The 14,703-nt window shown below is 42.0% G+C and overlaps 1 protein-coding gene across 1 annotated transcript; it reads right to left on the reverse strand.

Annotated features, from left to right (window-relative positions):
• Positions 1-1,081: 1,081 nt before the first annotated feature.
• On the reverse strand, positions 1,082-14,444 carry TMPRSS3 (transmembrane serine protease 3). The gene is made up of 13 exons (XM_015881956.2): positions 14,427-14,444; positions 13,208-13,349; positions 11,966-12,076; positions 11,019-11,135; positions 10,386-10,509; positions 8,848-8,973; positions 8,250-8,293; positions 7,584-7,749; positions 6,984-7,153; positions 4,930-5,025; positions 3,671-3,813; positions 2,866-3,020; positions 1,082-2,055 (listed from the first exon to the last, which is right to left on the reverse strand). Exons 1-13 carry the CDS (start codon positions 14,442-14,444, stop codon positions 1,914-1,916), a joined length of 1,554 nt encoding a protein of 517 aa, XP_015737442.1. The 3' UTR covers positions 1,082-1,913.
• Positions 14,445-14,703: the final 259 nt, after the last annotated feature.

Below are 14,703 nucleotides of genomic sequence, written 5' to 3' on the forward strand. Positions count from 1 at the left end.
TTTTCAGTAGTTACAGTCTGTATATTGCTCATTTCCGAGCCATTTACAGCAACAAAACACTTAAGAATTCCACTTTAGGGACTTTGCTCACATCCACATGCTATAAGACTTGAATCCTGTGATTTTTTTTTTCTAACAAGAGTTGAACATACTTGCCAAATATGTGCCAAAACTGCTGGCTGCTTGCTCTTCCTACTTGCTTTATGGCTATAATGGAAGTTGCTGGTACTTCCATATCAGAGCTTGGGCCTTATGTGTGGATATTTTCAGGGGGGAAAAAAGTATTTTTGTAGCTTGATTCTTGAAAGGGAAGAATCTAAATAGTAGCAAGCAACTTGATCTGAAGTTCCTGTAGACTTGCACATGATGCCTGCAAAACTTTATTGCAGCTTTCTGGGTTATCAGTTTTAGCACTTTTTTGATGTGTGAAATTACTAGCTGACAGTGAATGCACATGCCCATCAACCAGAACGAAACTGCCTCATCCATCCAATAGAGGCTAAATGTGCATCAGTTTTCCTTAAGTACAGTTACCAGTACCAAAAACAAATGGTTAAAAGTAGTCCATGAAGGTACAGAGCTCAGAGCAGGTGTCCAGAAGAGCATGGTAGGTCCTTCTGGGAGTGAGTCGTGGATGTCCAAAAGCCCACTGAGTCAGCGTGCCCTTCAGGTCTGCAACTCTTCTCTCTAGAAAGCAAAACCAATTATGTATGTATTCTGCTTGCTTCCATTTGAACCAATGTCAACACAGGCCTGCTGGAGCCAGTTCTGCCATATGAATGGTTGTGCTTGTTCTTCACAAAAATACACCACCTCCTCCTGATGGGCTGCAACTCCCATCACACGTACTGTGAACCTGAGGAAATGCCATCAGCTTCTCACACCACTTGAGTTCACTGATTGCTAACCGTGTAGGCTGTGGCAGGAACAGAAGATTCAGAAAGAATTATGGTTATGGGGGATGGTGGAATATATTAGCAACAGTGGCAGATACTGTGTGGGGGATAGTGCATACAGGGAGCTAAGTAAGATTTGAAGGGGTTTGTTTTGTTTCTTCTTAGTTGTTCCATTGCTGCTTTCTTTTTCTTTTTTTTTTTTTTTTCATATTTCTTTCTCCTGGGGTGGGAACATTTCATGCCTATTCAGATGCACTAGCTGAAGCATAGTAGATCTCAGATTGTAATGTATGAAGGCCAATGGTACTCCCATTTTGCGCTACAAGCTTTACTTCCTCCCCTAGCAATTCAAAATGGAAGCAAGAGAAACTGTGTTGGATGAACATTTTGTGAAACAACACCACCTAATTTCACTGCCTAGAGGAAAGCAATAGAAAACTGTCTGTTGCCTTCACAGGAGAGAGTCATCAACAAAATATTTGCAAACTCTCGAAAACCTGCGAGGCCGAAGTGCTTACCTCAGGTTTTAGACCAGGAAATTGAAGATCAGAAAATGTAAATACCTCCTCTCTGATCATGCCTGGCATTAAATGAACGGTCTTGAGAGCTGAGTTGTCACAATGTCAGTTTCCAGAAGGAAAGCATTTAAAGGGCAAGCTGATGACCAAGCTCCTTATCTTGCTATTTTACATCTCTTAGATCAAAATGGATCCCTCTCCCAGCCTCTCTGATAAGCCTTAACTACAATAGTTAAGTTAGTGTGAAGAAAGTAAAAGAACTTCTGAAGACACCAAATGAACCCCAATCCACGATGAGCAATAGCAGCTAAGAGCAGATTAGAATTGTGGTCTTATTTACTTTCTTCTTTACTTTCTTTTGGTTTCTTTCAGGTTGCATTAAGAAGTGTCTGTGCTTCTGTGCTGCAACTGAAAGTCTTTTTGAGGATGAATAGATGTTTAATCTGAAGGATGTCCCTGTGAAAAATTATGACTTGCTAGCATCTAGCCAAACATATATTTAACTGCACTTTTTTCCCCTCTTGATTACATCACCATATATGACATCTTCATCTGAAATGTCTTCACTTATCTTACATGTGCAAAATGCCAGCCATTTCTGGAACCTATGGTTAGATGTGGGGAAAACACAGTGATTAAGAGGGAAAGTAGGGGAAGAATACCAGAGGTCTGAAAGCTTTGGGCATGTTATCCTGTCTTCTCTAGCTTTGTTGAGTGGCAGATGGGCAGTGACAGCATTAACCTTTGCATGTAATATAGACTGAGAAAACAGCATGTGTCATGCAGTATGCAGACTGAGCTGAGCTAAAACTGCACACATGATCTTGTTTTGGGAATTTTCTCATCTGAGAGTGCTTGACATTAGCACTTCAGATTGTGGAGCAAGTCTAGCCTATTTCACAAACAAGATGAGACAGGAGTGATTTCATCTCATGGCACAGTGGCAGTACAGGCAGGTGTTGGGGCTGGGAGTCATATTGCTGCTTCTGGCACACCACCACCACTATTCATTCATTCATTTGTTTGTTCATTCATTAATTCCAGCAATTTGAGTGCTGGAATAGCAGCACTAGTGTCTCTGTCTCTGAGGACCAGGTTAGAGCAGGATGGGATGTATGCTTCGGTTCTTGGGGTGGTTTTATCTTGGTAGGAGAATGAAATGTAAGAGCCTGTGTATAGATGCTTACCTGTGAGCTGTGACGCACCCAGGTAGGTGAAGGTGGCTGCAGCATCCCCATATTTCCTTGCCTCTCCTCTCATTTCCTTCCAGCCAACACCTTCTCTCCCCATTCCCCATTTTATTTCTCCCCGCTCAGCTTCTACAGGACAAACTCACTCTTGTGTCACATATTGCCATAAAGCAAAAGTCAGCTGTGACAAATATAAGATGAATCCTACGTGGAACAGGTGAAGCAAAGCTACAGCTGGAGATGGAAACAGAGTAAAACCACACCTCCATCTGCTCGTGTATCCAGCCCAGGAAGGAGGTAGTTCGGCTGTAGACACCAGGCTTGTTCGCTTCTGCACAGCCCACTCCAAAGCTGGTGGTTCCCACCAACTTCCAGATACTCATATCTTCACATGCTAAAGGACCCCCACTGTCTCCCTGGAGGATAAAGAATTAAGACAAATGTCAGTGCCTCAGACACCCAAATGAAAATCTGTGCACCTCATGCCTTGGTTTCATCTTGTCCCTTGTGTGATTGTAACTGGGTAACTCTGGTAACTTTGCCCCTCATTCATGACAAACCGGGTGAGCCTGCATTACTGTGTGTGGCACTGAGTTATTGTAAATCTACTGATACTCAAATCCTTTTTTCCATTCCTCTACATTTTCCAAAATTCCACACTTCTTATCTTCTCATGTATGCTTTGGCTGCTTTTCACTATGGGATTTCTGCACCTTGCAGGTCTCCAGAGCTGCTCACAGTGTAATTCAGTGCAGTGCAGAGGCCATAGTGAGGGCAAGGAAAGGATGGTCCCACACAGCAGCACATACAAGAGATTAAAAAAATGTCTTAAGTAAATTTGGCTTCAGAAGTTGCAGATATGGCCCACAGAAGAAAGGTAAAAAGGGAATTGTAGTGCATGAATGTGTGCACAGTCAGTGGCTTGTATTCATGCTGAACAGAGTAAATGGTACAAGAACAAATATTTGTCCAAGAAAAGCCTGGGAGTGCCTTCTGATAGCTTATCAGTCATGTTTTTCCATCGCTGCTGTTAATGAGAACACTAGCAGTTTGGAAACTTCCATACCTGGCAGGTGTCCACCCCTCCCTTTAGGAAACCGGCACAAAGCATTGAAGAGGTTATGATCCCACCATAGACATCCCTGTGATTGCAAATTCTATTAGAAATCAAGGGAACACCTGCGTAATTCATGGTTTCGGATGTATCACCTGTTCAAAAACAGAACAAAACCAAAAACAAACAAACAAGGAAAAACTCTCTATCCTTGAAAGTAATCTCTAAATCTCAAAAACAGAAGATGCTTTACAATATGAAGAACTGGCAAGCAAGAGTGACAGAAATACAGTATAATAACAACATAATGTAAGTCTCATCACGTACATAATCTGGTAACTAGTGACTGCATAGAGCTGGGTGTTATCATGGCGTGTAATACAAAATGGTGAGCTACATGTTTCTACTTCAGTTGTGAACTTAAAAGCTATTTGGACATTGTCTTCTAATTCTAGTGCACAAATCTGTTTTGAATTTAGTCCCTGTTCTGTTCATCAACAAATCACCTGCAAACATCTGTTTTATTCTACAAATAGTCATCAGAATCTCAGTGAGTCATTTCTACAAATAGGAGCACTTGCACACTATCATTCCAATTTAGATCTCATCTTTTTATGTGGCAAATATTGCTTTCTCTTTTTTTTCCCACCTTTTGCTATACTCCATTATTTTGTTTTCTGAACAACGGGAACATTTTAAATGAGACATATCAAGAATGAAGAAAGAACAATGACCTGAGCACTCAAGCACTCTGAAGTGAAAGTGAGTCAGTACGTATTATTGACTAACATAACCCACGAGTCATGCTAAAAATAAAATATTCCCTTTTGTTTCCAACATAATTCACAAATCTGATTTCTTTATCATCCAGCTCGCCTGAAAATATATACATGCTCTCTCTGGAAAAAGAAAAAATGAATGTTTGATTTTTGCATTTCTGCTCTGCTTTCTGTGGTTGAAGTTATACAAAACATGAGAGTTGGATAGTGTCTAGATGGTACTGCACCTACAGGTGGTTTTCATCCTTTCCATAGAGTGTACCCATTCATTCCTCATGTTAAGAGTTAGTACAGCACTTTTGTCTCATATTCCCCCTTGCAAAAGACTCAATTCCCTTTCCAGGGTGACCATAAAATTTAGGAATATGTCATCTTCTTCCCCACAGATACCCCAGACAATTTAATGTTGATCAATTGCTCCAGCCAAATCCTATATTTAATCTGTGTGAGATATTTTCATGTACTGTAACTGACAGCAGACACTTAAAATACCTCCTTCAACAGTTGCTCCCCATCCTGACACCCAACACATTTTTCCTTCTGGGAACTGTTCACCAAAATTAGGCAGACAAATTGGCTCTATGTGACCTATTAAAAAACATAAATAAAAGAAGAGAGAATCACTTTGATACAAAGTGTATGCTTGAGTAAATCTTTCAGGATATGGCCTGCAATTAAGTTTCTAAGAAAACTATACACTCACCACATAAAGAAACTCAGTAGTTCATAGAATCATAGAATCATTAAGGTTGGAAAAGACCTCTGAGGTCACCCAGTCCAACCATCAGCCCATCCCCACCATGTCCACCAACCATGGCCCTCAGTGCCACATCCACATGGCTCTTGAACACTTCTAAGGACAGTGACTTTGCTGTCTCCCTGGACAGCCTGTGCCACTGCCTCATTGCTCTTGCTGAGAATAATCTTTCCTAATATCCTACTTTCCTTTAGTCTTATGGCCAAATACCTACAGTGGGCTTAAAAGGAAGGAAGTAATAAAAGAGATGTTTGGTTGTCAATAAAGTGATGAATGAGTAAATAGGAAATACACCTCATACTCAGCTGATGGGTACAATTGAGACCCCATAGCATGCTGCTCTGCCAGAGAAAGGGCCATGGTTATCTATAACATGGCTGGTATAGTACCTTATGATGTGTTTTGTGCAGTGGCATGTGAAAAAAGCTATCAGCATGCATTACTGCGATCCTCTGAAAGGGCAGCAAGATGTCTGGAGTTCTATTTGCTTCCCATCCATATTCTTATAGACCAAGGGTACCTCTGTGCTCTGGGGTACTGAATGCTATGCAATACGGTCAGTGCTTGATGCTCACAGGGATGAACTACAAGCTATCAAGGTGGCACAGCACTGCACAAAGGGAAGGAAGATATGATGTTATACTGGGTAATTCCTAACAGTACACTTCTCCACTATGGAATGATTACAGCTAAAAGCATAAAGCCTCCAAGACTCCCCAGGCTACCCCTTGTCCCCAGTTCAGATACAGAGCTTTTCCTATTCTTGTTAGCTTCACAAACTTGATCCTGAGCAAAAGAAAACAGCAGTGGCAGAAATTTCAGATGGAATAAATTCAAGCTGAATTTTTATCTAAACTGGAAGTTGGAAAGATTTAATAGAGTAGAATCATAGAATCATAGAATCATAGAATCATAGAATGGCTTGGGTTAGAAGGGATCTTAAAGGTCATCTAGTTACACTCTTCCTGCTGTGGGCAATTTCAGGAGTATTGATTTAGGGATGGAGAATCTAGATGCAATGGGGAGCCAGTCCACCTTTGCAGAAAGAGCTCACAGTGAATAGGAAATATCGGTAGGTGATGATTTATATTCATACAGTATTGTTACACATTATTTCAACTCACTAGCTGTGTCAGCCATAGACAGCATCCTACTGGGAAAATAAGAGTGGTTTTAATTCAAAAGCACTGTTATATTTGTACTGTGTTGGCTTCTCTTTAAAATTTAAACTCGATTTTCAGCTTTGGGCTCTGCTGGAACTCCCTATACTCACAGGAATAAGGACAGCAAGAACATCATAAAAATCTCTGTGATGTCCAAGAAAAATTAGGTGGGATGTATACTTTAGATAGGAACAATTATTTAGAAAGAATAAAGCTAATATTTGTCTATTATTAAATGCCTTCAGCAAGCCAACACCAGAATGAGTTGGAAGCCTGTAGTGCCTGAAATCACACTGTACCTCTGCACCTGAAGTACAGAAGTGTTTCTGGTGTTGGGGCTGGGAAGGTTTTCTGCTGCTTTCTGCTGCCATGTGGAGACAGTACTTGGAACTAAGGCTCATCCTATGGCTGGTGGTGAGCAAGGGGGATAAACCATTGTCATTTGGGTAGGGATCCCTTGCTATCACAGCAGCAGGTTCACTATATCTATGTTGCTTTCCTCTCATTGTTTTTAGAGGCAGTAAGAATGCACCCAGATGTCCCATGTCAGAACAAAAGAACTTCCCAGCCTGTGCTCTTAGCTGAAGAAGTGAGAAAGTCAAGTGACAGCTCACACAATGAATTACCATTGAAAGCAAGAGGTGCTGCCAGTTTCATCAGTGCTATATCATTTCCCATGGTCTTGGGTTTATAATTTCGATGGTATATAATCTTTTCCACTGAATATGTGTGAACCTGGGTATCTTGCTGAGTCACAAAGCCAACCTGCACACTCCATGAGCTCGGTAAGAACAAGCTGAAATGAAGAGGTAGGGGAGAGTGAGAATCCTTTAAGAAAACTCTCAGGTTGTCATTTGTCTCCAAAGCTCACAAACTGATTGATCCTATTAAGTTGAAAAGGGTCTTGCCATTTACTTAGGAGCTTCTGAGTACTTTACTGCTCAGCAGCCAAGTAAAAATTCCTCCTGAGCCATGAAAATTGGGCTGTGATTTGAACACTTTTGTGAAAGATCCTTTTTCATAAGGATTTGCACTGGTGCAGGAAGAAGGAGAGATGGTTTAAATGCTATAGATAAAGTCTGTGAAATCAGGATAAGCCAATCTCTTCTGCAGGTTTTCTGAAGGCAAAATGCAATGTTTGAGCCTTCTTCTGCAGTGTTCCCCAATATGTGCTGCAAGTAGAGTCAATGGGACACCTGAGTAAGTCGATTTAGGGACTTACTTACTCATAGACACAATGTGCAGCTGTGATGATCCAGCGTGGGGTGATGACAGACCCTCCACAGAGGTGGTGCCCATGGAACTGCAGGCTGACCTGCCAAGGCCACTGCTGGGGCAAGGATGCATTGCCTCCAACAATCCGTGGCCTGTAGCTGGCCCGCACCCCGCATGCTGCCAGAAAGCAAAGGTTACAGTCCATGGGGGGAAACACAGGAACAGTTTTTGTCACCTTATGAACCTCTAACCTTGCCAAGACCAGGTGGTCTCTGCAGCAGGACCATCTCCAACACCCAGACTTCTCATATCCCAATTGGAAAACAAGCTGGCATTGAGAGGTATGCACTGAAGTTCAGGAATTAAGACAATTTCCCTTTAGATGTCAAGATGGCAAAGAGTTTGGATTGTAGCATCAGATCATTGATCCTTATGTGTCTACTTCCTACTGTGATTTTCACTGAGTTGTTCTTGCTACCTGATACTCCAAATCTGCCCCCCGAGTCTGCTCTGGATTCCTGAAATTCTCTGAAATTTTGTATTAAGAAATACAATTTCTCATTGCATGTGAAAAGCTGACAGTGTTCCCCCGAGTATCCAATTCCTCCTCACTCTTGCTCTGCAGTAGGTGACAAAGGACAGGTCTTCATCTTATTCTCACTTCTGCTGATGCTTACCTAAACACTTTAAGATGATTACACTGCCAGAAGTGCATTCTTCCCTAAGATGAAGAGACAGTAAAGTATTAGATACAATTTAGGACTACCACTTCTTCCCTAGCAAGTATGTCTACATAAATACATATAATTCATACAATAAGAGAGACATGTATTCAAGCATTCATCCAATCTACTTAAGGCATTCAACTGAAATATGTAAGGTAGGAGCTTAGATACCATCAGGAGTCTGCAGACCACTTGCTGTCCTGATGAAGAGTGGTTCACTCTTCTGTAAGGGGAGGTTACTTTTAGCACATGATCTGTAGTCTCCTTGGATCCATAGCTTGCTTCTCAGTGAAAAGCAACTAAGAGAAGCAAGCCGTTATCAAGATAAAGAAACACACCACGAGGGGGTTATATGCCCACTGGGAAACAGCTAGGGGCCTGTGAACTCAAAGGAGCTGATCTATGTTAGAGAAAGGTAAGTGCCTGGTGTCCATCCATTTGCTGTAAAGGGATTGTGGGACAGCTTTGTCAAATAGCTCATTAAATTCTCTCTTTCTGTCATTATGAATGACATGGTTTTCTGCCATTCAACCAACAAGTCAAAGCATACCTCAAGTTTGTTGCATTATGCAGCGATGTCACTTGATCCATTGATAACCAATGGCTGAGGGATACAAAATGTCTTTGGAACTGTTTTTCAACAGCAGCCACAGGCAGATAACCTGAACTCACATAACTGTAAATAAAGCATAAACACAGCTTCATCAGACAGACATCCAGTAATCCACCTGAATAATTTAGTGCCTCTATTAGTGGAAACCCGGCGCAGCAGCCACAATGACCAGATTTTGGCACTTGGTGAAGTCACACAGAATCACAGAATCACAGAATGACCCGGGTTGGAAGGGACCTCAAGGATCATGTAGTTCCAACCCCCCTGCCTGGCAGGGCCACCAAACATACACCATTTACTAGATCAGGTTGCCCAGGGCCCCGTCCACCCTGGCCTTGAAACACTCCAAGGATGGGGCATCCACACCCTCCCTGGGCAGCCTGTTCCAGGGCCTAACCACTCTCCTAGTCATCCCAACCCCTCCAAGAAGTGCTTCTTATAACGCATGCATACTTCTTCCACAGCCATGTCAGAATTCTCATGTATTGAGAGGTCTTCAATTGGCAGAGAAAGTCAATTTTAATTCTAATGTTCTGCTAGAACTTCATTGTGACTGGATGGCAGTGTCTTCAGCAAGTGTCAGTGGATGTCAGTGGGGTGCTGTGTTTTCCACATGGAGGAATTCAATAACACACCTTTACTTCAGCTGCACTTCTGTGTCAGACACCATTGTGTCAGACTGCCCCTCTGCTGCCATCTGTCACATGGCAACAACATGTAATGGAATACTGTGGTGAAGGTTCAGCCTCTTCTGCCATCCCACCAACATCCGTCTCTGATATTGTGGGCCAACATCATAAAATAGGAGAAGCATTACTTTCTGAGCAGATCTCATATATAATTTTCCTGCTGATGAAGAAAATAAATGGAAAATACTCATATGTTGTACAGTGCCTCTCAAACAGATTGCAGCTACTAGGGAGACAGGTAGAATTCAGGTACCTGCCAGTCCTGGAAATGGAAAGAAGGAAGGGAGGGAAGGGAAAGAAAGGGAAGGGAAAGGGAAAGGAAAGGGAAGGGGAATGGAAGGGAAATGGAAGGGAAATGGCAGGGGAATGGAAGGGAAGGGAAGGGAAGGGAAGGGAAGGAAGGGAAGGGGCAGGAAGGGATAGGGAAAGGGAAGGGAAGGGAAGGGAAGGGAAAGGGAAGCGGAAGGGAAAGGGAGGGAAGGGAAGGGAAGGAGGGAAGGGAAGGGAAGGGAAGGGAAGGGAAGGGAAGGGAAGGGAAAGGGAAGACTTAACCAAATCAGTGCTGTTAGCCATCATCCAGGATTCATAGGAGCAACAGCTGGCATTTTCAGTGTGAAAATATTCATGACAGTTTCCTATGTTATCTTCAATTATATTATTCACAAGAACAGAATAAGTCCTTTTTTATTTTAAAGCACAGACTTATGCAGGGTTTCATTAAGAAAACTGCAACTGTCAGAATTTGATGAGAATGTCAAATACATTCCTTTTGTTTTACATTCATACCTTGAGAAACCCAGGTGTTTACAGGTAGTATTTCCATACTCTGCTTTCCAGTCATCAGAACAGACTGTTCGCCAGGATCCTGAGGTGAACACCTGAAGTACAGCTCTCTTGCCACTCAGCCTGACTTTGAGATTCAGAGGTAGAGAAGCCTGAGTGAGATGCAAAGAACCACCAGGACAACAACATGCACACAGCTGTGCAGTTCACCATTGTGGTATCCACATTTCCTGACTCTTGAAGATTTTATTACTTGTCTTTTTGATCACTTGGATCCTTTGACAGAATTTCTCTGTGCATTTCTGTTTCTTAACTTTAAGGAGGGAACTGGTAAATCATGCTATATCTGAGAGCACAGCCCAGATGCTCCTTGAACTCCAGCACTGGGGGCCGTGCCCACAGCCCTGTGCATCCCATTCCATGCCCACCGCCCTGTGGTGCAGCCCCTTTCCCTGACCCCCAGCTGCCCCTCCCCTGGCACATGCCAGTTCCCTCCAGCCCTGTCACTGTCACAGAGAGCAGAGATCAGTATCTATTCCTCGGTCTCACTGAAATTCTTTACAACACATCTCTCTTAACAATGTGCCAGTCACTGCATGAGGAGGTATCAGGGATTTATAATCAAATCTGAATTACCACATCCATACTCATCTTCCCCTTCCTTACAGTTGAAGACACCATTGCACCTGGCTGATTTCTGGATACACTTGAAGGATGATCGGCAGCGAAACTTCCCAATGCAGTTGTATTGGACTGGCAAGAATGGAAGAAAACAAGGTGAAGAAACACACATTCTTGCTTTCATTATCTGGCCATATTTCTACCTTGCTGAGGCAAAGGCAATTCCTGTACTCTAGGAACTTCTGAAATACAACCCAGACATTGCTACATGGTGCTGTTAAACTCATCCATTAGTAATGAACTGTAGGATGAAACAGTCTTGCTGCCTGTGCTGCCTCCTTCACAGATATCTTAACCCAGTTTATGTTCCACACCAGGATAAGTTTCCAGGTGCTGTGAACCCTCACCAGCAAAGCAAGGAGATCCTTACTCATTCCAGCTGTGGATGTGAAGGCACCACTGTACCATCAACATATTTGGCACATACCACTGGGTAGGATACACCTTCCAGTCACAACTGAACTCATCTCATGCTTTCTTTTCCTTCATAGGGATTTGTTATAGGGGAAAGTTTGTTTGGTTTTGGAAGCCAAACTGAAAGTACTGATTTATAAGACAAGACTATGCATGTTAGCTTACGCTTCCCTAGATTTCTCAATTATTATATCACCACTCAGGAGGAATCAGTGAAATCTGATTGGAGAGTTGTCTTAGTCCTACAGGCTCCCCAAGTGTCCTAAGTATTACATCAATCTTGTCATGAGCACCAGATCTATTTTATTTCTACATGTAAATAAAACGTAAAGCCATCACATCAACAAGACTTTATACTTCAGTTAGCAAGTGGCAGAAGCAGTTTAATTCCATTCTAAGTAAAAAGCTCATGAAAAATTAAGAATTAGAATGGTTAATGGAGAATGAATGACTAATGAATAACTTAATGAATAACTAATTGTACTCACCACCCAGGCCAGTGGCAACTGCTAGGATTACTACAAAGAATAAAGCACAGACATATGGAAGGTATTTGGGAGAGATTAATACTTGGCAAATCGAAGGTGGTTCAATATCCCCTAGAAACCAAACAGAGATAACAGCTTCTATGAAGTTAAAACAGCTGGAGTTTGCAATGAAAAGATTTCTCTTACATTAAGCTAGATGAAGCAGCAACTGCTGCAAGCAATTCACAGTCATTCCTGTCCATATCTCCTGACTCTTGCCTGTACTATGTCTGCGGTCCCAGTGCTCCCTCCAGCAGCAACCCCAGCTGCATGGTGCTCTGATAACTGTGTGGCAGCCCCATGCACCAGCACCAGCAGTGGAGGTATGAAGAGGTGCTAAAGCTTTGAACATGAGCAGGAATCTTGGAAAGAAGATAGGACCTGTTAACAAACAGCATTTAAGGCAAGAACTTTTGGACTTCAAATCAAAGTTAATTGACAGTGGTAAAAAGCAAAACTTGCAAACATGAGACCTACAAATTAGAAGATAGCTTGAAAAAAAAATATTGGAAAAGGTGATCTGGACAAAGTTTTACTATAAAGGCAAGGAGAGAACCAAGTAATAGCTCTATGCTGGGATTGAGTTTCCAAGGAAAACTTAGAACCAGTCAAGGATGCTGAGGGTCTCCCAGGGATCATAGAATCACAGGTAAATTCCAACCTTCCCAGACCCTCCCTATAGCAACTGAGCAATTGATTGTGGCAATGGAGTTGATGACTGATATTCAATATTTTTCACAGCTTCAGTAGGTAGTGGACTGTAGAAATAAATTGCATTTTCACCCTTGTTACTCATTCTGCCTCTGTTGAAGTTGGTATACTTGACGTGAAACCTATGGGAAGTAACCAACATGTTTGCTATTCCTCCTACAGACTGTTATACTGTACATTCAGGTTTTTCTTAAAGGACAGAATTTCCAATTTGGGAAAACTTCAAATAAGCCAATGAAAACCATGTTGAAAAGCGTGGGTAAGTATCTGCTATGTGGCAGAAGTGAGTGGATAATCTGTCTATAAAAAATGCTTGTGGGTGCAAGCACAAGACAGAAGATGTCGTCATCTGTTGATATGGTGGCAAATCTCACAAGTGGGGGAGTGAGCTTGTGTTTCTTGTTCCTCCGAGTAATTGCTTTCTCTGAATGTGTGGGCAAGCTAATTAGCTGTTCAGATTACAAAGGTCAAAACACCATGCAGCATCCCTACCAGATCCATCTGCACTGGGATCAACTCTCATTTGTATGCTGAAAAATCTTTTGAAGGAGAAATTAATTTCTGGTACTGGTGGTCCATCTTCTGTAATAGAGATGATTTCAAGACTTCCAGTAGTGGGATTTCCCCCTTGAGCCTGGCTCAACAGAAGAAACAAAAAGACAATATTTAAGCAAATTATTTCTTGCACCTCAAAAAATCTGATGCTCTTCTCCTGATTTGAAAAGATATTTTCTTCCTACTCCCATTGATAATTCTTTTTCCATTCAAGGCAGATACAGAATGAATCCACAGAGACACCTGCAAGAATGCTGTGTTTGCCCAAAATAAACTATTTCTTCATGAGAAAAGAAACCATACTTCTTGAGAGAAGCTCTGGTAATTAATTAACTGCAGAGGTTAAATTATTTTCAAGTTTCTCTAAGCACTTTCAATAACTCTGACTTCCTTTTTTTCCCTTAAATTTCAACCTAACCCCTGTGAGGTGCTCTCTTTAATTGCAATCAGAAGCAAGAGAGACAGAAAAGCACATTACACCCGTATAGCACCTGGCAGCAACCTCATGCTTGGGATGACTGAATTTTAGCCCAGAAAACCCTTGATCTCTATCCACAGTGTAGAAAATAATTAAAACTGGCCACACCAGAACTCAAGGTAAGCAACTTCAAAATACTGATCTCTAGCTTCAGTTCTGAACACTATCAGTGTCAAAAGGTATCAGGTTTTTGACCTCGTAATGGTGTGAAATAGGTCCAGGATTGCCAGAGAGAGTGGAGTTGGCAAGATGTAAAAGCAGCACAAGTGCTTGCCAAATCAGTCCCGGAAAATATTTGTAGCGGCACATTTTAGGCAAAGTATGTGTGCTTTGTTGGTGGCACTAATCTCTAATCACCTGGAATATCTCTTCACCTTTTAGCAAACAGTTGCAATGAGGTTTCCACTCTTTCTTTTGATAAAGTCCAATTTTCATTTCAATGACCATAAATTAAATTTTATATGTAGCCCACTAATTTTATGGCAGATAAAAGAACGGTTTGCTATAAATGATTTTTAAGCATTTCTAATACTGTTCTACCCTTAAAACCCTTTTAACCACTGCATAAATTGTTCATCTGGAAATAGAACAGCATTGAGAGGTATAAACTACATGAGAGATAAGCACAGCCACGTCACTTCTTTAGAGGACATCATGCCCTCACAAAGCTTCACTCACCTCTTCCTGAGAAGTCATAGTTAAAAGCAAAACTGTTTTCTCTCTTCATCATCAAAAGAAGCCAAAAGGAAGTCTTGAGGTTGCTAAGCCAGCCCACTATCAGAGGTTTCTCAAGCCACCCCGGGCCGCCTGTTCAGCCACTGGTCACAGGCGGCCTTGTGGAGACGGCTGTGAAATCCAAGCTGGGGATGGATATCAGGTAGCTCCGGATGGCATGGCTACGGAAAGGGGGAGATAAAAAGTCAGCACACGTTTTAATCATCCTAAGAGCGTAAAG

Source organism: Coturnix japonica, chromosome 1 (genome assembly GCF_001577835.2).
Source record: "Coturnix japonica isolate 7356 chromosome 1, Coturnix japonica 2.1, whole genome shotgun sequence".
NCBI classification, from domain to species: Eukaryota; Metazoa; Chordata; class Aves; order Galliformes; family Phasianidae; genus Coturnix; species Coturnix japonica.